Here is a 23,185-nt window from a genome sequence, read left to right as displayed (position 1 = left end):
ATGATAGCCTTGCTTGATAGAGTATTCTTGGATTCAGTCCTTTACTTTGCATCACTTTGTAAATTGCCGTCCATTCTTTTCTGGCCTGATGTGTTTCTGTTGAGAAATCATTTGATAATCTCCTGGGAGATCCCTTGTATGTAACTTTCCGTCTCTCTCTTGCAGCCTGGAAGATTCTCTCTTTGTCTTGAACATTTGCCATGGTAATTATGATGTGTCTTGGTGTGGGTCTTTTCGGGTTCACCTTGTTTGGGACTCTCTGGGCTTGTGTGAGTTTTTTCTTCCCCACCTCAGGGAAGTTTTCAGATATTATTTCTTCAAATAGGTTTTCGAATCCTTCTTCCTCTTTCTGTTGCTTTGGCACCCCTATTATTCGTATTTTGTTTCGTTTCATGTTGTCCCAAAGCTCCCTTATGCTCTCCTCCTGTCTTTTAATTTTTTTCTCCAATTGCAGTACAGTTTAGGTGTGTTCGCTCCCTTGTCTTCTAATTCACTAATTCGGTCCTCTGCTTCTCCTAGTCTACTGTTGATACTTTCAATGGTATTTTTTATTGCAGCTATATCGCTCATCATTTCTTCTTGGGTCTTACGTAAGTTGTTGATTTTCCCCACCATCCGGTTTATGCACTCTAGAACCCTTATTCTGAATTCTTTTTCTGTCATGTTGCATGCCTCTGTATCGCTTAGCTGCTTTTCTGACGAGCCCTCCTTTTCTTTCCTTTGGCAATTTCTTTGTCTGCCCATGTTTGATCTCACCGACATATCTAGATGTTGAGTCGTTCAGTGGCTGTTCCCTGGACGGCAGTGGCTCCTCGGGCTGTGGTTGCTCCCCAAGCAGTTGCAGTAGCAGCTGCTCCTCAGTTGGCAGAAGCTCCTGTGGTGGGTGCTGTTCACCGCTGTGGTGGCTCCTCTGGCTGGTGGGGGGAGGCTTCACACACAGCTGCTGTTTCTCAGACCTACATTTACTTTTTACAATATTGTATTGATTTCAGAGGAAGGGAGAAAGACTGACTCCTGCATGCCCCCTATTGGGGATTTAAGGGGAATCCCGGCATGAGCCCTGAAGAGGAATCCAACCCTACTTCTTGGTTCTAAGGTCAATGCTCATCAACTAAGTAACACAAGCTGGGCCAGAAATATTACTTCTTACAATTATAACCTATTTTGTTGCCCCCTTCCCCGCCAAATCCCCTATTTTTTGTTTTCTTTTCTCTTTCTCAATGATCTGTCATGTATGGATAACAAACCTGTCAAATATATACACTGAAGATGTTATTGGGATATATTTTTTTTTTTTTTTTTTTTTTTTTTTTTTTTTTGCTTTTCACTGGTTTATTGCGCTCTAGTTTGGGTGGGGAAATGGTAACACAGGTCTTTAGCACGGCTTTGTGGGACACAGCGACGGGAGGGGCCTTTCCTCCCGCGTCCGTGGGGAGGCCTGGCCGCGAGCCGCTCGGCTGTAGCGAAGTATTTCCTGCACGAGTTGGGCGCCACACTTAACTGTTATTAATTTCCTCCGTTCAGTGTAGGCAGCAATTCGCCGTTTTCTTTCAGTTCCTTAACGATGTCCAGCCCTCCGACCAGCTCCCCTTTCACATACAGCTGTGGGTACGTGGGCCAGTTGGAGAAGGTCTTCAGTCCCTGCCGCACCTCCTCATCCTCCAATATGTCAAACGTCTCATATTCAACACCAGTACTATTTAGTATTTCCAGAATCTGTTTGCTGAATCCACACTTAGCTTCCTGTTTGTTTCCTTTCATAAAGAGCATCACAGAAGCTTTATTTGTCAGTACTTTGAGCCTTTCCTCTAATTTGGGGGCTTTGGGGCAAATTGTATCTAGTTCTTCAGATGCTTCCAGCTCCTTCACTATGTCGAGTCCTCCTATGAGTTCGCCAGACACATAGAGCTGGGGGTAGGTGGGCCAATTGGAATAGGTTTTGAGGCCCTGACGAACTTCTTCATCTGAGAAGATATCAAAACTGCTAAACTGAATATTGTGTTTGTTGAGAATTTCCACCATCTGCTTGCTGAAACCACAGCGCGGCTCCTGCGGAGTCCCTTTCATAAACAGCATGCAGGGGGCAGCATGAATTAATTTCTTCAGGCGAAGGTTGAGGTCTTCTTTGGGGTGCTCACTACCACTGGGTGGGAAGGAGCCCACCGATGCATGTCGCTGAACTTTTTTGGTCAACTCTGGGGCATGTGCACCATCTAATTGGTCAATTTTCTGAGAATTCTTGAAAAACAGAAACGTGGGAACAGAACTAATTTCATATTTTTCAGATACTTCAGGAACAGCTTCGGCTTCCAACTTCACAAACGAAACCTGGGGGTGCTCTTTGGCTAACTCTGCCATCACGTCGTTCATCTGAGCGCACTGCGGAGCCCATGGTGCCCAAAAATGGACCACAACGAGGGACTTGGCTTTGAGGTGCAGCAGCTCCTCAAACTGCTGGGGTGAGCCGACCTCCACTACCGCCGCCGCCGCTGCCGCCGCCCCAACCGCCCCCGCCGCCATGCTGCCGCCGCCAGACAGGAGCAATCGAGCGCGGGCGGGGGCTATTGGGATATATTTTTAGCTTAAGAATCATTAATTCTGGCCTTAGGCGGTGTCACTCAGCAGATATATCATTGGCTCATGGGCTGAAAGTCCTGGCTTTGCTTCCGGTAAAGGGGACGTACCTACCTTTCAGGCTGGACCCCTAGCCTGTGCAGTAGGCTACCAATCTAGGTGTCTCTCTCACACTGATGTTTCTCTCTCTGTCTGTCCCTTTCCTTTCACTTTCTCTAAAATTTACTGGGAAAATAGCCTCAGGTGAGGATTCACAACAACAAAAAGATTCATTAATGTTGTCCTGGCCAAGGAGTAACTTTGCTAGTTGGAGCGCCCTCTCAATGTGCCAGGATTGTGAGTTTGAGCCCAGATTGGGGCACATAAAGCAAAATATTCCCCCAATTCTGATGTCAGTCATTGCATTATAAATTCCAAACTGCTGGGTGGAAGTTACAGAGGTTTGAATGGCTGATGTGGGACAGGAAGAGCTTTACATGCTGTGGTCATAGCACTGCAAAAAGAATGGCAGCCTAGAAGACAAAGTGAAAAACCAGAGAGGAACAGGAAATGGAAAATGAAAGATATAATTATTTTTCTGAGTTCAGCCAGCAGTTCAGTCTGGGAAACGTTTCCTCTCTCCCCTGCAGAGTTCATGCCAATTCTGCATCCTGAGTACAACAATGTCACTGCTACTGCAATATTCCTCTCAATTATGGAAAATATATTACACAGACAGCACTCTCCTGAGTGTAGTTCCAGTTACCTACATGTGACAACCACAAATGGACATGCCCTCAAAAAGTTTTCAGCTGAACCCATTGGCACAGAAAAAAAAGTGACTTTGATGGCATCATTTACAAAACTCGAAACTATTTTAAAAGATTTATTCAGCCGAAACCGGTTTGGCTCAGTGGATAGAGCGTCAGCCTGAGGACTGAAAGGTCCCAGGTTCGATTCTGGTCAAGGGCATGTACCTGGGTTGCGGGCACATCCCCAATAGAAGATCCTCCCTTCCTCCGGGCCCCTTGCTCTCTTCTCCCCTTGTCGTGGTGGACGCTTGGGCCTTGGACTGACAGGAGCCCAGCGATGGTGGAGTTCAGCCCCCTCACTTCTCAGCTGAACATACAACCACCTCATATTCCAAGTGGAGCTGTTTTCAAGTGGCTACAGTGCTGGCAATTCATGCCTCCCGGCCTTTCCCCTCTCGGGTTTCCTCCTTGGGTCAGTTGCAAACTTCACCGAGACACCGAAGCAACTGGGCCCTGGTACTTCTGCACCGGCCCCTGCCTGGGCCCACACCAGGAGGATCCCAGCTGAGGTCCCCTCCCTGCTCTCAGCGCTCTCCTCCCTGTTCTACCACTAGGGGAAGGGAACAGCTCACCTTCTCTGGATCCTGCCAACCTGGCAGGCTGAGGCACAGGCAAGGAGGTACAGCATAGGGTGCTGGTGGCTGCGAGCCTTCTCCCCCTTCCTGAAGCATGGGGTGGGTTTGCAGCAGCTCACAGCCACCCCTGGGCACCATGCATGGAGATACCACTCTCCACTGAGCCATCGTCTGCCCAGGAACTGTGGGGGTTGGGGTGGCCTCAGGCTCCCACTGGCCCCACTGTAGCCAGACTTGGCTTGGCTGGCCACCCCCACTGCTGGAGGGCTGTGCATGTCCCATGGGCCTCATTGCCCTCATGAATCCCTGTGGTCTGGCCATCTCATCCCAGGAAGTGGCCATCCTGATTGCCATAGCTCACTCTCCGGTGCAGTTGCACCTGCCCAGCAAGCATGTAGGCAGGAGCTGGGCCTCTGAGGGGAAGGAGGAGGGATGTGGGCCAGGGCAGAAGTGGGGAACTTGGTGGTGTAAATACAGCCCCCCCCCACGACCTCATGCTGGCCCCTCGGTACGCTGCATTCCGGAACCAGTGGGTGCCTCTGCCCAGCACTGTGTTCTCGGGCCTGGGGTGGGGATGAGGGACCTGGAGCCGTGGCCTGAAGGCAGCCCTCGCTAGGCTGAATCACAGTGGTTGATCAGGGAGGGATGCGGGGTGCCAAATTCCGCCTCTCTCTCTCTCTCTCTCTCTCTCTCTCTCTCTCTCTCAGAGGGCCCCTGTCTGGGCTGGCGGGCGGGGCTCAGGCCCCGCTCACCATTGTATTGCTGCCTGCTCTGTTGCTGCTGAGCCGCTCACCATTGTATTGCTGCCCACAAGGAGCCTTCAGTCTGCAGGCCAAGGCTCTATCCACTGAGCCAAACCAGCCAGGGCCAGCTCACAGATCTTTAAGGCAGAAACAACCAACTCCATGATTTCACAAACACACCAGGAATAAAATATAGCAACATCAAGTGAGATGGGAGTAAGATCAAATTTATTTTGAAAATACTTCATATGTTTTCAATTTAAATAACACTCTAAGCAATAGTACATATGGAAACATTAATTCTTTTGATACATTCAAGTATACAAAATATTACCTAACTACATTTAAAGTTTGGAGTATACTGTAGTTAACATTCCGACGTAGAGCAATACTGAAAGGCATTTTGGCTACCTATCTAGTGTGAATTCAGTGATACATTAAAATTCATAAGCAATTACATAGTTGGATAAAGTTTTTACATCTTAAAGTCATTTTAAGGCATAAATTCCTTGGATTTTTGTAAACTACATATATATTTTAAAAGTCCTTCCTCCTATATCATAAATATTGAACTTCTACCCAATTACAATCCCTGGTATTGACTGGGGCTGTAGGTCCCACTAAATGATCTCCCACGTTCTTAACATTTAAGGTTTCCCTCTAGAACAGCCATGGGCAAACTATGGCCCGTGGGCCGGATCTGGCCCGTTTGAAATGAATAAAACTAAAAAAAAAAAAAAAAAAAAAAGACCATACCCTTTTATGTAATGATGTTTACTTTGAATTTATATTAGTTCACACAAACATTCCATCCATGCTTTTATTCCGGCCCTCCGGTCCAGTTTAAGAACCCACTGGGGCCCTCGAGTCAAAAAGTTTGCCCACCCCTGCTCTAGAATGAATTCCAATGTGAGGAATAAGCTACAGATACTGATTAAAGACTGTAGGACACTGTTTAAATTTGTATTGTTTCTCCCCAGTATGAATTCTGATGTCGTGTAAGGTTTGCATACTAAGTAAGCTTTGTCACATTTTTTATATCTGCTGGGCTTCGATCCAGTAGTAATTACCAGATGTTGTATAAGATACAAATAAGGATATACACTTTGACATATGCCTCATAATTTTTAAGGCTCAATTTTATCATTTTCAATGACAATTCAACCATGGTTAAATCTTTGGGTAAAAACTTTATATTACTGCTGTTTCTCTTCAGAATGATTCCTAAAATGTTCAGTAAATTTGACCAAAGGCTAATGGCTTTCTCACATTTTTTACAATATAAGGCTTCCCTCCACTATAAAATGTCTGATGTAAATTTAAGCTATGGGCAAACGCTCTAGACCATTTTCTACATCTGGAAGGTCTCTTTATGTTCTGATGTTGATCAAGTACAGTAATGCATCGGCTTTTAAATGCTTTTCACATTTTTCACATTCATAAGCCTTCTTTCCAGTATGAATTCTGTGATGTTAAATAAGCTCTCACAGCTGGTGAAGGACTTACCACACTCCTCACATCTGTAAAACTTCTCTCAATTATGAACACTCTGCTGTACAGTAACACAGGAACACTGATAAATGGCTTTGTTACATTTTCTACATTTATAAGGCTTCTCTCCAGAATGAAATCTCCGATGCTTTGTAAGATCTGAAGAGATGCCAAAGGATTTGCTGCATTCTCCACATTCATAAGGCTTCTCTCCAGTGTGAACTCTCTGATGACAAGAAAGGGATGAGGACTAGCTAAAGTCTTTGCCACATTCATTACATTTACATGGCTTCTCTCCAGTATGAATTCATTGGTGGCTGGTAAAGCTTGCTGACCCAGTGAAGGCTTTGCCACATTCTCTACATGTATAAGGCTTCTCTCCTGTGTGAACCCTCTGATGATAATTAAGAGATGAGGACTTGGTAAGGGCTTTGCCACATTCATTACATTTATAAGGCTTCTCCAGAATGAACTCTCTGATGCATAGTAAGGTCTGAAGAGAAGCCAAACGATTTGCCACATTCTCTACATTTATAAGGCTTCTCTCCATGGAGAACTCTCTGATGATATATAAGATGTGAGGACTGACTGAAGTGTTTGCCACATTCTCTGCATTTATAAGGCGTCTCTCCAGAATGAACTCTCTGATGCCTAGTAAGCTGTGAGGAGGTGCCAAAGGATTTGGCGCATTCTCTACATTTATAAGGCTTCTCTCCAGTATGAACTCTCTGATGATAATTAAGGGATGATACAAAAATGAATGCCTTGCCACATTCTTTACATTTGAAAGGCTTCTCTCCAGTATGAACACTCTGATGATAATTAAGGGATGCTGCAAAACTGAATGCCTTGCCACATTCTTTACATTTGAAAGGCTTCTCACCAGTATGAACTCTCTGATGATGATTAAGGGATATAGAGTGGCTGAAGGCTTTGCCACATTCTCTACATTTATAAGGCTTCTCTCCAGTATGAACTCTCTGATGAGAAGTAAGGAGCGAGGACTGGCTAAAGGCTTTGCCACATTCTCTGCATTTATAAGGAGTCTCACCAGTATGAACTCTGTGATGTTGATTAAGGGAGTTAGAGTGGCTGAAGGCTTTGCCACATTCTCTACATTTATAAGGCTTCTCTCCAGTATGAACTCTCTGATGCCTAGTAAGGTGTGAGGACGTGCCAAAGGATTTGGTGCATTCTCTACATTTATAAGGCTTCTCTTCATGGAGAACTCTCTGATGAGAAATAAGGAGCGAGGACTGGCTAAAGGCTTTTCCACATTCTCTGCATTTATAAGGCTTCTCCCCAGAATGAACTCTCTGATGCCTAGTAAGGTCTGAGGAGGTGCCAAAGGATTTGGCGCATTCTCTACATTTATAAGGCTTCTCTCCACTATGAACTCTCTGATGAGAAGTAACGTGTGAGTACTTGCTAAAGGCTTTGCCACATTCTCTACATTTATAAGGCTTCTCTCCAGTATGAACACTCTGATGATAATTAAGGGATGATGCCAAACTGAATGCTTTGCCACATTCTTTACATTTGAACGGCTTCTCTCCAGTATGAACTCTCCGATGATAACGAAGGGATGAGGAGTCCCCAAAGGCTTTGCCACACTCTGTACATCTGTATTGCTTCTCACCAGTATGAACTGTCTGATGTCTATTAAGGGAGGAGGAATTACTGAAGGCTTTGTCACATTCTCTACATCTGTAAGGTTTCTCCCCAGTGTGAATTCTCTGATGAATTCTAAGTCTTGAGGAACACCGAAAGACTTTGTCACATTCTGTACATTTATAAGGCTTCTCTCCAGTATGAACTGTTTGATGTTGTTTAAGTGTTGCAAACTCAATGTATGCTTTGCCACATTCTGTGCATTGGTAAGGCTTCTCTCCAGTATGAATACGCTGATGACGATTAAGGTTGGAGGAATCACTAAAGGCTTTGCCACATTCTCTACATTGGTAAGGTTTCTCTCCCGTATGAACATTCTGATGTCGATTCAAGTATGAGGCTTGGCGGAATGCTTTGCCACATTCTTTACATTTATAAGGTTTCTCTCCAGTGTGCATTCTCTGATGAAGAATAAGGGTGGAGGGTAGGCTAAAGGCTTTGCCACATTGTGAACAGTTATACGGTTTTTCATCCCTATGATTTCTATGATGTTGAGTATGTCTTGAGGACTGACTAAAGCCTTTTCGATTTTCCCTGAGTTTGTGTGTGTTTTCCACAACAGGAATAACCTGACATATATTGTGAAAGGACATTTGGTCAAAGACATTTCCACTTTTATGATGGTCCCCTGTGAGCTCACTTGTCCGATGATTAAGATATGACTCTTTCTTAGATTTGTTCCAATGTTCAATCCACTGATAACTGCTATCTTCATTTTGTGTATTCTGGTGATAATTGGGGACAGAAAGATCTTTAGTGAGTTATAATCACATTAAACATGTACACTAGATCCATAAGAACCATTTTGTGATACTCATTAAAGCAATCCTAATATATTAAAACTAGAGGCCTGGTGTATAAAAATCTTGCACTCAGGGGAGTATCCTTCAGCCCAGCCTGCATCCTCATGCAGTCCGGGAGCCCTGGGGAGATGTCCAGCTGTTGGCTTAGGCCCACTCAGAGGTGGGAAAAGCTCCTGCCACTGCCCCTACACTCATCAGCTGTGAGCCAAGCTTCTGGCTGAGCGATGCTACCCATGTGGGAGTGCACTGACCACCAGGGGGCAGCTCTAATGTTTTGCAGGATCGGGCTGAAACCAACTCTTTGAAATCCCCTGACAGGTGCCGGATTGTGAGATTATGCAGGCCAGACAGAGGGACCCCAGAGGTGCATGATTGGGGGCGGGGAGGGATTCGACAGTTTGGCCAGCCAGAGAGGGACTGTGGGTAGGCGCCAGGGCCTGTAGGGCCCATCTTGCTCAGTCCTGATCAACCAGACCCCAGCAGCAAGCTAACCTACCGGATGGAGCGTCTACCACCTGGTGATCAGTGCATATCATAGGGAGCAATTGAGTGTCCTTAACCTATCGTTAGCATATTATGCTTTGATTGGTTAAACAGATGACCGGACCACCAAAAACTTAGTATATTAGGCTGTTATTATATAGGATGATAGACAAAATATAAACACAACACCTTAATTATTAGAGAAAGAAGAATGAATCCTTGTAGCAAAGATTGCCAAATGCCCAGCCAGCATGGCTCAGTGGTTGAGCTTTGAAGTGTAAACAAGAAGATCCTGGTTCCATTCCCAGTATGGGCACATGGCCCAGCTCGGGGATCAGTACCCAATGGGAGGCATACAGGAGGCAGCCAATGAATTATTTTCTCTCATCAGTGATGTTTTCCTCTCTCTCTTCCAGTTCCTTACTCTCTGAAATCAATAGAAACAGGTTTTTCATAAAAAAAATCATAAAAGATTGCCAAATTGAGCACAGTATATAGATATACTATAAATTTATACCTCTTAGAAATGATTCAATGAAAGTTTAATGCCATCCTCCCTTTAAAACAATTCAAATGATTATTTATTCTAGAGGCTACATGAGTTACTAGTTTTTCTAGATTTCCTTTCCAAGATTGGGTAACAGTAAAAAGTTGTTTTCAACCTTCATATCCAGAAACACCCTTATCTGCCAATGTCACTGACTTTAATAAGGGAGGTTTCCCAAATCCAAAGTACACCTGCCATGGTTAGGTACCAAGAAATTTATTATGATAATTGTTCCAGATTAGTTCTGTTTATATTAATTATTAATAGCCTCCCTTCTCATCACACTGTTCCTCAAATTTCAAGGCTTTCATTAAGTGTACATTATCAAAGTGACACCTTTTATATCTTACCTGTATTATTTCAGGGAATAAATCCTGTATTCTGAGCTTTGGCATAAAGGCTTGGTTATCTTTAGATGGTATAGCTGAAAGAAAACAAGTTTTCAGTTTTGACAATCAGGTAAGTGCACAGCAAGTATTGACCAAATGACATTTTGGAGTACTCTAAGAGCCAGTGAACAATTCAAAGAAAGCTCAAGATAGGTACAAGGAAGAAAACTCACATCAAATAGGGGCAAACAGTTGCTAACATCTGCCAATGATACCTGCTCAATCCCCCTGTCACACAATGGCAATAATATCACAACACTTCCAATTCCCAGTTTCTTTGCTGGAGATAGAAATGAGGGAAGTGCGTGTTCAATGATCTCGCTGTTTTGAAGCATCTTCAAGAACATGTGTCTGTTGTGCATGTAACATAGTGCGAATGGAATGGCAGTAAACAGTGAGTGCCCTGTTGTGGCTGCTATAAAGAGACAATGATAAATTGTTCGAGCACCACAAAGACTGCAATATGGAAGATGTGTATCAAGCCTGAAAAGATACCATGGGTCTTAGAAATACACAGAGAACAATTCAAATATGAAATTAAACAGACAATAAAACGAAGAATACAGGAATCAAAACAGTGTTCCATGAAAGTAGAATTTGCGCCACAGATGGTTATTATTTGTTTCCTTCTATAGAACGGATGTTCAAAAGCCTGGTTGTTTACAATACCAGAATCTCAACAAAACATATCAAGTCATGCATAGAATCAGAAAAAGTGTACCATCAGATAAACAAACTGGGACTATATCAATAGAAAGATAATAATTACCTGAATAAGTAAGTTTGGCTGAGTGGATAGATTGTCTGCCTGTGGGCTGCAGGTTCCCTGGTTCAAACCCAGTCAAGGGTACATGCCTGGGTTAAAGGCTTGATACCAACTGGGGGGACATGCAGGAGTCAGCCGATCAATGATTCTCTGTCATCATTCATTTTTCTATCTCCCACTCGCTTTGTTTCAGAAATCAATAAAAATATATTGTAAAAAAAGCCAGGTAAAGACAACACAATGAAAGAGAATTATAGGCCAATATCCCTTATGAACATAGATGCCAAAATCCTCAACAAAATCTTAGCAAATCGGATCCAGCAGATCATCAGAAAGATCATACACCATGACCAAGTAGGATTTATCCCAGGGATGCAAGGATGGTACAATATCCGAAAATCAATAAATGTGATACATCACATAAACAAATTGAAAGAAAAAAAATATTGTAAAGAAACGAATGGAACTACATATATTAAAGCTGAAAAGGAGAAAAAAGACAACTATATAATATCACTGAAATATTATAGAACCAAAATAAAAATACAATGAGAAAGTATTTTACAAACTCCACCATGAAAGGGGAAGTTGAAAAACAGAATACACGAATTAAAAAAGACAGTAGAATCATTAATGAAAGACATCTTCAACATCAAAGAATTTGCCTGGAAGAGAGGCACCAGATGGCGGAATAGGTAAACACCTGTAATCTGCTGCATCCCACAGCCACATCAAAATTACAAATAATATCCAGAACAATTATCATCCAGAATGGCCAGAAAGCTGGCTGAGTAGAGAGGTAAAGAAGAAAGTGCATTGAGACTGGTAGGAGGTGCAGAGGCATGGAATGGGCTGGTACCCAGATGTGCCGCTTTTTTAATTTGGAGGGAGATACAACCTTCTGATTGCTCCGAGCTCTAGTGCCTTGTGAGAGTCAGAGGGACACAGATAAATAACAAAAAAAACTGGACTATCTGGCATCAGGGCAGGAACACGGAGGAAATTTTCTTCCAAACAGAGGTGCTTGCACCGGTCATGGTTTTCTGGCTGGGATCTCCCCGGTACACGGCTGATTGGCAGCCATTGCTGTTTGCTCCGCCCTAACGATTCGCTGAGACCTCACCCTACCCAATTTAATACCACACCCAAGTTGTGCGCATGGCTTTTGCATATGAAAGGCCTGTCCATTCTCAGCCTAAAACCTGTCAAACAATCTTCAGCTAGGTCAGGGACCTCCAAAGTTATCAAAAAAAAAAAAAAAAAAAGGCCCATGAACTGGCAACAACGGCAGCCTGCCTTGCTTCACAGCTGGACCTCATCTGGGCACTTCCAAACACAATACAAAGAGAAAGAATCTGCAGATCTCTCTGCAGCTCCTGTTGGGTGCCCCAAGCAATGGCTCACTTTGCATCTCCTTAGAGATCCAAGAGCAAGTGTATCCAGTGGTCAGTGTGAGACCATACCAGATTACAACTCTTCACATCCATAAGTGACACACTCAAGGAGCATACTCAGTGAGCACCACAGCACCAATGAGGTAAGTCCTGCCCCATAAGGCTGTCTCATGCACAGTACTTCGCCCACGGTAGGCAAAGCTGGACAGCACTGACTATTGGCCTGGTGGTCAATATTTCCCAGTGATGCCAACAGCAATCAAGGCTCAACTACAAAAATGCTGTGCACACAGCAATAAAGGGGCGCACCAAGAGTGTCTACCTCAGGTGATTGGAGACGCTGAGTCACTGGGCCCATAGGACACCTACTACACAAGGCCACGCTAACAACTCAAGGAGAGTGAGCCGCTACATAGTACATAGAAACAAACAGGGAAGCAGCCAAAATGCGGAGACAAAGAAACATGTCAGAAATGAAAGGAATGGAAGTGAGCAAACTACTCTATATAGAGTTCAAAACCACAGTTATAAGGCTAATCAAGAATCTTCTAGAAGCCTCCAAAGAACTTACGGAGACCTTTAAAGATCTCAATGAAAATGCCAAAAAATGGAAAAGGAACAGTCATAAATTAAGCATACACTGACTGAAATAAAGAATAATATACAGGGATTCAACAGTACACTAGAGGATACCAAGAATCAAGTCAAAAATTTGAAATACGAGGAAGCAAAACACGCCCAATATGATGATAGTGTACAAACATCCGAATTATGGGGTGACAGAAGAAGACAGACAGCAAGATATAGAAAAGCTATTGAAGAAATAATGACAGAAAACTTCCCCTACCTGGTAAAACAAATAAACTTACAAGTCCAGGAAGCGCAGAGAACCCCAAACAAAAGGAATCCAAAGAGGACCACACCACGACACATCATAAGTAAAATGCCAAGGGCAAAAGACAGAGAATCTTAAAAGCAGCAAGAGGAAAACAGTTAGTTACCTACAAGGGTGCAGCCGTATGACTGGTGGCTGATTTTTAGCAGAAACTATGCAGGCTTGAAGGGAGTAGCAAGAGATATTCAAAGTGATGAATAGGGAGAATATGCAACCAAGATTACTCTACCCAGAAAAGCTATAATTTAGAATTGAAGGTCAGATAAAGAGCTTCACAGACAAGAAAAAGCTAAACGAGTGCATCACCACCACACCAGTATTATATGAAATACTGAATGATATTCTTTAAGTAGAGGAAAGAGAAGTAAAAGGTAAAGATAAAAAATTAAGAAAAAAGTAAATACATATCTATCAACAAGTGAATCTAAAAATCAAATGAATAAAATATCTGATAAACAGAATAAACTGGTGAATGTAATAGAATCAGGGGCATGGAAATGGAACAGACTGATGATTCTCGGAGGGGATGGGAGCTTATACGTATACATAAGCCTAATGTGCATATACAACTTCCCATGCATGAGGTAAAACAGTCTTCTACAGGGTGCTTATACCACAAAAGAAACAAAGGATACTCTCACATATACGAATAGGGTTGACATACCGAGATGTCTATCTGTAAAGGAATAAGTGAAGTTGGACTGTTATTAAACACCATATAGAAATATTAAACCAAAATGAATAAAAGATAGAAACATAAAGCTAATAACAACTCAATCTATTAAAAGAAAAGTTATAGAAAAGTTTTTGTTTTATTTTTAATTGATTTCAAAGAGGAAGAGGGACAGAGAGAGAGATAGAAACATTAAGAGAGATTCATTGGTTGTCTGCCTCCTGCATGGCCCCTACTGGGGATGGGAGCCTGCAACCTGCTCATGTGCCCTTGGTCAGAATTGAACCCAGGAACATTCAGTCTGCAGGTCGACAGTCTATCCACTGAGCCAATCTGTCTAGTAATATAGAAACATTTTTATGACATTTGATTTATTTATTTTAACACCAAACGGAAAGGTAAACAAAACGAAATACTCAAAAAGCATTATACCCTGTATAAAAGTATTTTTTTTTTAAATGCTTTATTGATTTTTTACAGAGAGGAAGGGAGAGGGATAGAGAGTTAGAAACATCGGATCAGCTGCCTCCTGCACACTCCCCACTGGGGATGTGCCCACAAGCAAGGTACATGCCCTTGACCGGAATCGAACCTGGGACCCTTGAGTCCGCAGGCTGATGCTCTATGCACTGAGCCAAACCGGTCAGGGCCCTGTATAAAAGTATTATTCACATGAAAGCAAATGGTCAGTGTGTTAAAAATACAAGCTGTGAAATGGAAAAAAATATCCCCAAAGCATATTATCAGCTAAGTAGTTAATATCCAGAATATATAAACACCTTTTAAAAATCAACATGAAAAAAAAGTAACACAACTTTAAAAATGTCCAAAGCTTTAGGGTTAACTAATCTGTAAGACAGAAGGCAAGACCACACAATAGGTAAAGACTGATTCTTCAGTTGGTCAAGTAGTTAAACAAAAATAAAACAGATACATGCAAAAATACTAAAACTAGACCCCGTTGAAAGGCCGGGAACCAAACTGAACTCAGCAAGAATTAACAACAAAAATATGAGACCCGAAACCATGAAAACACAGGAAGAAAGCATACTCAATGAACTTTACCATCACTCTTTAAAATACGGGTTTTCATATATCTTCCTAGGCATAATAAAGAACCCAAAATATAAAGAAATGAGACTACAAAATCATTCCATGTTTGTTTCAATAACGTGTTTTTGTTCATTTTACATAATGTTTTGTTGTTTTTTTATTAGGTCTTTGTGGTTCTGATATCATGTTGTTACTGTTTACTTCATTAATCAATTTATATATTATTTTCATATACATTTCACTCATTTTCTTTCATCTCAGACACTTCTATTATAGAGAAGGGTGATATTAAAATATCCCTTCTAATTAAAATTTCCTTTCAATGTGCATGAATCTGTGCCAGGCGATTAATACATTAATAAAAAAGTAAACAGGTACAGGATAATTATGCAAAACACACAAAGAAACAGTTCAACTCAACATTGACAAAAGAACCAACATGTCTGAAAAGGGCCAAATACTTTTAAGTCACAGCACTACCAAATACATACACATAGAAATTCAGTGTAACAAGATCCTGCACATCTTACGTCACTAAGGAAATGCACATTAAAACAATGAGAACAAACAGCACAGGCAAGCAACACTAAACCACCATTGTACAGGTCAGAATCCAGAACAGTGACACCACCAACTGCCTTTGTGATGGTGGAGCAACTGGAACTCCAATCACTGCTGCTGAAAATGCCAAATGCTACAGCCCCTTAGGGAGACGGTGGGAGGTTTTTATAAAACTAAATATACACTTGCCATGGGATCCAGTAATTGGGCTCCTTACTATTGAACCAAAGAGTTAACCTTTTTATCTACTCAAAAGCCTACAAGGGGCTGCTTATTCATAATCTACAAAAGCTAGAGACAATGAAGAGGTTTCAACAGGTGAATGGATAAATACACTGAAGGATATACAATGAAGTCTTATTCACTTGTATAAAGATATAATACATCAAGCCATGAAAAGACATGATACAAGCCTAGATACACAGAACTAAATGAAAGAATCCAATCTGCCTGCCCAGGTAGCCCAGTTGCTTAGATGATAGTACCTATATGCCAACGTTGTAGGTTTGATCTCTGGTCAGGGAACATACAAAAAAAAAAATCAATTAATGCCCATCTGAAGTTTCTATCTCTCTAACTCTCCCTTCCTCCCTGAAATGAACATGATCTTCCCCTAACCGGTTTGGCTCAGTGGATAGAGCATCGGCCTGCGGACTCAAGGGTCCCAGATTGAATTCTGGTCAAGGGTATGTACCTTAGTTGCAGGCACATTTCCAGTAGAGGGTGTGCAGAAGGCAGCTGATTGATGTTTCTTTCTCATCGATGTTTCTAACTCTCTGTCCCTCTCCCTTCTTCTCTGTAAAAAAATCAATAAACATATTAAAAAAAACAACAGGGTGGCCAATTGTGGGCGAGCAGTCAGACATCCCCTGAGGAGCCCCAGATTGGAGACGTTGCAGGACGGGCTGAGGGAAACCCTCCCCCAGTGCACAAAAGGCATTTGGGGGCAAGCAGGCTGGCGGGGGAGGGGGACGGGGACGGGGGGACGGGACACTTGGGGCGATCAGGCCAGCAGCGGGGCAGTTGGGGGAGAGCAGGTTCGCAAGGGGTCAGTTGGGGATGATCAGGCCAGCAGAGGGGCACTTCGGGATAAGCAGGCAAGCAGTTGGGGCGATTAAGCCGGCTGTGGGTGGGGCAGTTGAGGGCAAGCAGGTCAGTGGCATGGGCAATTGGGGGTGATTAGGCCGGCAAGGAAAGAAGTTGGGGGTGAGAAGGCCGGCGGGGGAGGCGGGGAAAGATGGGGGCAAGCAGGATGGCAGGCTGAGTAGTTAGGGGCGATCAGGCATGCAGGTGGTGAGCAGATAGGAGGCAGCGGTCCCAGATTGCGAGAGGGATGTCTGAGGGGTCCTAGATTAGAGAGGTTGCAGGCCAGGCTGAGGGACACCGGGCCACTAGTATATATATATATATAATTTCGTGCACTGGGACACTAGTGTGTGTGTGTGTGTGTGTGTGTGTGTGTGTGTGTGTGTGTGTATACCTTTATGCATGTACAGTGGTGCCTTGACATACGAGTTTAATTCATTCCGTGACGGAGCTCGTAACTCAAATTACTCGTATGTCAAATCAGTGGCGTTCTCTGTGATGTTCGCTGCGCCAACTAGCGGAGGGGTATTTAAAGCTGATTCGTAACCCAAATTTTAGCTCGCAACTCAAAGCAAAAATCAGCAGAGAGACGGCTCGCATCTCGAAAAACTCGTTAGTCGGGACACTCGTAAGTAAAGGCCCCACTGTAAGTACTTACGTATGTACGTATGAATGTATGTATGTATAACGCCTTCAGTCTTCGCTAATCTGCTTCACGCCTCCATATGAAAAGTAACCGCCATATTTGTTGGTGGCTAATTTGCATATCAACCTGATTAGCGAATAGCGAAGGTATGGGCAATTATCCTATTTGTCTATTATTAGATTCCATATATATATATACATACACGCGAGCAGACACACACACACACACACACACGGCTAATGTACAAATTGTCCTCTCGGGAGTATGACCCAGAGACCAGGAGTTCCATCACTCCCTGTGATGTGCACTGACCACCAGGGGCCGGTCCAGAAGAAGGATGGAGAGCAGAGATAGCGGCGGGGCACTAATAGAGGGAGGGGAGGAGGAGGTGGGGAGAGCGGAGACCAGGCCTAGGGATCCTTCTCATGCACGTATTTCGTGGACTAGGCCTCTAGTGTAGACTATAGAATATTCTAGAAAATGATTTTTAAAATATGACTTTCTGATATTACCTTCATTAGTGTAGAGAAAATGTAATGTGTGCAAACACTGAGTTCCTAATTTACACACACCAAAAAGTGTTTCTTTTCTACACCAAGGAATTCCCCATTTGTTCCTTTTTAAAAAACTATATATATTTATTCCTTTTAGAGAGGAAGACAGGAGAGAGAGACAGAAACATTAATGAAGAGAGAGAATCATTGATCAGTTGCCTCCTGCACACCCCATACTGGGGAGCGAGCCCACAACTCTGGCATTTGCCCTTGGACAGAATCGACACTGGAACATTTCAGTCTGCAGGCCGGTGTTCTATCCACTCAGCCAAACCAGCTATGGACCAACGTGTTCCTTGAGAGCAAGAATTTACCACAGAAAAGAAAAGGCCATGGAGATGTGAAACAAAAACCTGCGGGTAGAGTAGGAACTCAGGAAGGAAGTCATCCTTACCCACGGACACCAGGTTGCTGTAGTTCTCCAACATCACATCCAGGTACAATTTCCGCTGATCTGGGTCCAGGCATTCCCACTCCTCCTGAGAGAAATCTATGGCCACATCCCTGAAGGTCAACGGTCCCTGAAAGATAAGAAACATTTACCAAGAGGTCTCCAGAAGTGTTCACAAAGTCACCCAACATGAAATCAGTGTCAGAAGAGGTTTGGACCTAGGGGAGTACCCTGAATCAGATACCTTTGCCCCAGGAACATTCTCTGATATGTGTTCTAACATTGACAAATGAGGATGACACATGTCCATAGATCCAGGATTCAGATTTTCCTATATAAGAAAATAAACTTTAAAATTAAGTCATGGCCATAGCTGGTTTGGCTCAGTGGGCTCAGGTGGATAGAGGGTGGGCCTGCAGACTGAAGAGTCCCAGGTTCAATTCCTGCCAAGGGCAAAAGCCGGGGTTGCAGGCTCAATGCCAAGTAGGGGGTGTACTGGAGGCAGCCGATCACGAATTCTCTCTCACCATTGTTCTCTCGTTCGTTCTCTCTCTCTCTCTCTCTCTCTCTCTCACCCTTTCCTCTCTGAAATCAATAAAAATATATTAAAAAATAAATTAATTAAATTGAGGCGTGGATAAAATCATATGGATTTCTGACTGCTGCATTTGCATCATTCACGGCCAGTGGGGTATATTTCTCAGATAGAAATGCAATGATGGGTTGGAGTTTACGGAATTCTCAAGTTGAAGCAAACCACAACAAAATGAACTTCTGTAAAGACACAGATTCTGATCCAGGTTCTGAGATGGGGCCTGTGTTTCCAAACGTGTCACAAGCTCACTTTTTACTTGTGATGCCAATATTTCCAAATCATGTGCCATACTTCTGAATACACAGAGAAAGAAAACACAGTAAATAATTCATAGAGAACTTTGAACTAAAAAGTTTTGTTAATGGAATTCAGATCTCATGGAATAGGACAGATAAGAACCATACACCTAGTTGGAAATTTACTATGAGTAATCTTAGAACAAGATTATTCTGCCTGGTCCAACTGGTGTGGCCCAGTGGTTTAGTGCAGACCCATTTACCAAGATGTCACTGGTTCGACAAAACAAAATTGCCAGCTCGATCCCCGGTGTGGGGTGTGCAGGAGGCATCCGTTCCATGATTCTCTCTCATCGTTGATGTTTCTATCTTTTTCTACCTCTCCCTTACTTTCTGAAATTCATACAAATATACTTAAAAAAAAATACTTGAAATAATGTTAACAATTTAGGCACAGAGACACACATCTTATAAGTATGAAATCAAGATGGTTAGGTGATTCCGTAAATCTCATGAATATATTTGTGTATGATCCCCTTTTTGTTTTATAAGCAAAATAAGGACAGAAACATAAGGATACAAAACAAGTGAAGACTTATTATTTCCTTTGTGTGGTTGTAAATCCTCACCTCCGGAGTTTTTTTCCAATGAGTTTCGTAGAGTAGGAGGCAGGGAGGTAGAAGCACAAAAGGGAAAAGGTGAGAGTGAGAAAGAGAGACACACACACACACATCAATGTGAGAGACAGAGACGCATGGGTTGCCTGCCTACCACATGTACCCAGGACCTACTTGCCCGAAACCAGGAATCACACCCTCCACCACTGATCCACGCCAGACTGAGGGAACTAATTTTTCTTACTAGTACATTTCTTTCCAAATTTTTATGTATCATTAGTGGAAAGTTATATTATAGAAATTTAATGAAACTGAACATGCATTAATAACATTCTTTGAAACTTTCTAGAAAATACAAAAAGTGATCATGTAGGGTATGTCTCTCATGTGAGTATAGAACAGTGATGGCGAACCTTTTGAGCTTGGCGTGTCAGCATTTTGAAAAACCCTAACTTAACTCTGGTGCCATGTCACATATAGAAATTTTTGGATATTTGCAACCATAGTAAAACAAAGATTTATATTTTTGATATTTATTTTATATATTTAAATGCCATTTAACAAAGAAAAATCAACCAAAAAAATGCCTTTGCATGTCACCTTTGACACGGGTGTCATAGGTTCGCCATCACTGGTATAGAATATAATGAAAATTAAAAACTCAAGATCTGATTGTTTAAAAGATCCCATGAAAAAGCCAATGTTCTCTTGAAATAAAAGTAAGTCCTTCATTTTCCAAAGCAAACACAAACTAAGAAGAAGAACATTTCCAGATGTGAATGAGGTCTTTGCACATCTTTCATTAAACCCCTACTATACCCTTGTTTCTGAGAAAGGGAGACTAGGGTTTTTTTTTTTTTTTTAATATATTTTATTGATTTTTTACAGAGAAGAAGGGAGAGGGATAGAGAGTTAGAAACATTGATGAGAGAGAAGCATCGATCAGTTGCCTCTTGCACGCCCCACACTGGGGATGTGCCCGCAACCAGGGTACATGCCCTTGACCGGAATCGAACCGGGGACCCTTGAGTCCGCAGGCCGACGCTCTATCCACTGAGCCAAACCGGTTCGGCGAAAGGGAGACTATTAACTCTACAGTGAAGGGAGCATCTCTGCCACGTGATCATCAGGTAGCCTGAGACAATGGGCATCAGGTGACTGAGGCACACAAAAGTGAGGTCACCACTGCTGTGACATTACTGCCAAAAATACCTCAATAAAGAAATCATTATGTGGAAATGATCACAAATAAACATTAATTCTTGCAAGTGCCAACCCACAGGTACCTCTCAGGTTCTGTAAGCAAACAGTATATTTGAGTACCAAAACTTTCCCCCTAATCTCGTGAGCAAGTCTCTTCCATTTATTATGTACTCTTCATTAAGAACTTGCTGAGCTATTTTGAGCAGTAAAATGTGCATTTTCTTACTCCTGATCATGAGCTGATGCTGCAGCCACTTGAACCTAAAACCTACCTTTCCCTTCTTCAAGACACAAGAGCCTCTGACCCCATCCCAATAGGGATGTTAGACATGGATGCCTTCCCAGGTGGATCTGTCATAAAAAGGATGTTTTGAGTAGTTGAGAGTCATTAATTAAAGGTGGGAATGCTTCCTGACCTTGTGGAGGCTGCATAAAATGAAGGCAGAGAAGGCTCTTGGAAAAGGAGAGAAATATAGCCGGGCCAATGAGGCTCAGAGGTAGAGCGTTGACCTTTGAGCCAGGAGGGCGGGGTTCCATTCCTGGTCAGGGCGGACTCCAGGTTTCAGAATTGATCTGCAGTGAGGGGTGTGGAAGAGGCAGCTGATCAATGATTCTCTCTGCTCATTGATGTTTCTCTCTCTCTCTCCCTCTCCTTGCCATTCTGAAATAAATATATATATATATATATATATATATATATATATATATATATATATAAAGTGAGGGAAATATAGAAACTGCTGACACTATTGGCAGAAATAGAAAAGCTATTTCTAAAATTAATGTGAATGTCACAGGACTCCATGCAACCAAGTCAATCAAGAAAAGAATGTATGAAATTAAAGGCTTCAGGCTTCCTGATTTTAAAACATACTTCAAAGATTCTGTTATCAAAAACTATAATGCAGCCCTAGCCAGTATGGCTCAATGGATAGAGAGCCGAACTGTGAACTGAAAAGTCCCAGGTTTGATTCCTGTCAAGGGCACATGGGCGGGTTGCGGACTTGATCCCCAGTTGGGGACATGTAAGAGGCAGCCTATCAATGATTCTCTCTCCTCATTGATGTTTCTAACTATCTCTTCCTCTCCCTTCCTCTTTGAAATCAATAAAAAAAACCCAAAAAAATTATAAACAAAGAAATAAAAAACCTGTGACACAGACATTACAAGAAATAATAAAGGAAGGTAGAATAAAAGGCCTACATAGACATTCTCCTGGAAAGATGTAAAGATCTTCACCGAGAAAGAATTGGGTAAGCGAGAGCAGGGACAGGAAGGGGGGTTTAGGGATGACAAAGTAGAGGGAAAAGCAGCACTGAGAATGAGCTAGCTGTAGGTCACAGGACACAGTGCAACAGGGGAGCAGAGGGGACAGGGGACACAGGCATGAGAGAAAGACAAATATATCAACAAATGTTAGAGGAAAAGCAAACAGAGCCTCTGACCCCGGACACATCTTTTACCTGAGAAGCAGCCATTTGGTCCTGGTCCTGATGGGGTCTGGGTTGTTTCCTCAGGAGACAATGTGTTGAGGAGTCACAGAATGTGCCTTCAAAGGCGTCCCCACAGCCTGTTAATCAGCTCCCCTCACACAGTCAGAAGGACCTGGAAATGAGGAAAAGGACACCCCCTCCTGTCCTTTGTCACAGGAGAGAGTGAGGAACAATGAGCTCCTACAGGGAGACCACACTGAGATTTTTTTTCTGTCTTCATGTATCAAACATTCCACAAACTCCTACAGGAATGAGCACATGTGCTGCTCTGCTGAACCCCCAACCCCACAGAGCACCCCTTACCTCGCCTGAACAAAGCCTGCCCTGGGGGCCCTGACCAGCATCTTTGACTAGTTCCCTCCTCGGCCTCCCAGGCTGCCCCAGAGCTGTTTTCAGGGGCGCTGGGTACAAGACACCAGACCCAGCAGCCCTGGGACCTGTGGGGATTGGGAGGGGGAGAAGCAGGAACTTGTACAGGTGCAGGTTTCCCAAGCCTTTGCGGTGGGGCTAGGAGATGGGGTGCAGACCCCCAGGCCGGGAGCCATCCGGGCTCTTTGGGAGGAAAGCGCCCGGCGTGGAGGGGGGGGGGCGCAAAGGGCGGGAACCCCCTGACCCAGACTCTCAGCCCCGCGGGGAGGACCGGAAGCCCCGGGAACGGTTTTCAGCAGGAAAACCGCGCGGCAGGCGGTGGCCACAGCCACAGGCGGAGAGACCACGGGCCGGGCCTCCGTTTCCTCCCAAAGGCACGTGGCGCCCGCACCGCGCAGCCTCCCGGGACGCGGACTCACCGCTGAGAGAGGCTCCGGGGCGGGGACCCCAACAAGGACTTCAGGCCAGCAGCGCCCTCAGCCTTCCCTGCGGGGAGGGGGACGGGGAGCGTCAGCTTTAAAGACAAACACCCTCCTCAGGGGGAACCGCCACCTTTCCCTCCACAGCCGCGTCTGCAACGCAAGTG

At 43.5% G+C, this 23,185-nt stretch overlaps 1 protein-coding gene and 1 pseudogene across 1 annotated transcript; both read right to left on the bottom strand.

The window, feature by feature from the left end:
- Positions 1 to 1,285: 1,285 nt before the first annotated feature.
- LOC102423578 lies at positions 1,286 to 2,547 on the bottom strand (annotated as a pseudogene).
- A 3,711-nt stretch (positions 2,548 to 6,258) lies between these two features.
- On the bottom strand, positions 6,259 to 23,055 carry LOC102423884 (zinc finger protein 420-like). The gene is made up of 7 exons (XM_023749028.1): positions 23,019 to 23,055; positions 22,201 to 22,342; positions 18,090 to 18,216; positions 10,029 to 10,102; positions 8,360 to 8,570; positions 6,764 to 8,209; positions 6,259 to 6,603 (listed from the first exon to the last, which is right to left on the bottom strand). The coding sequence occupies exons 2-7, from the start codon at positions 22,213 to 22,215 to the stop codon at positions 6,482 to 6,484; spliced, it is 1,995 nt and encodes a 664-aa protein (XP_023604796.1). The 5' UTR covers positions 22,216 to 22,342; positions 23,019 to 23,055; the 3' UTR covers positions 6,259 to 6,481.
- Positions 23,056 to 23,185: the final 130 nt, after the last annotated feature.

This window comes from Myotis lucifugus, unplaced genomic scaffold (genome assembly GCF_000147115.1).
Source record: "Myotis lucifugus unplaced genomic scaffold, Myoluc2.0 scaffold_2466, whole genome shotgun sequence".
In the NCBI taxonomy this organism is placed as follows: domain Eukaryota; kingdom Metazoa; phylum Chordata; class Mammalia; order Chiroptera; family Vespertilionidae; genus Myotis; species Myotis lucifugus.
Note: the sequence above shows the minus strand (reverse complement) of the source record. Positions and strands in the feature narration are given on the sequence as shown.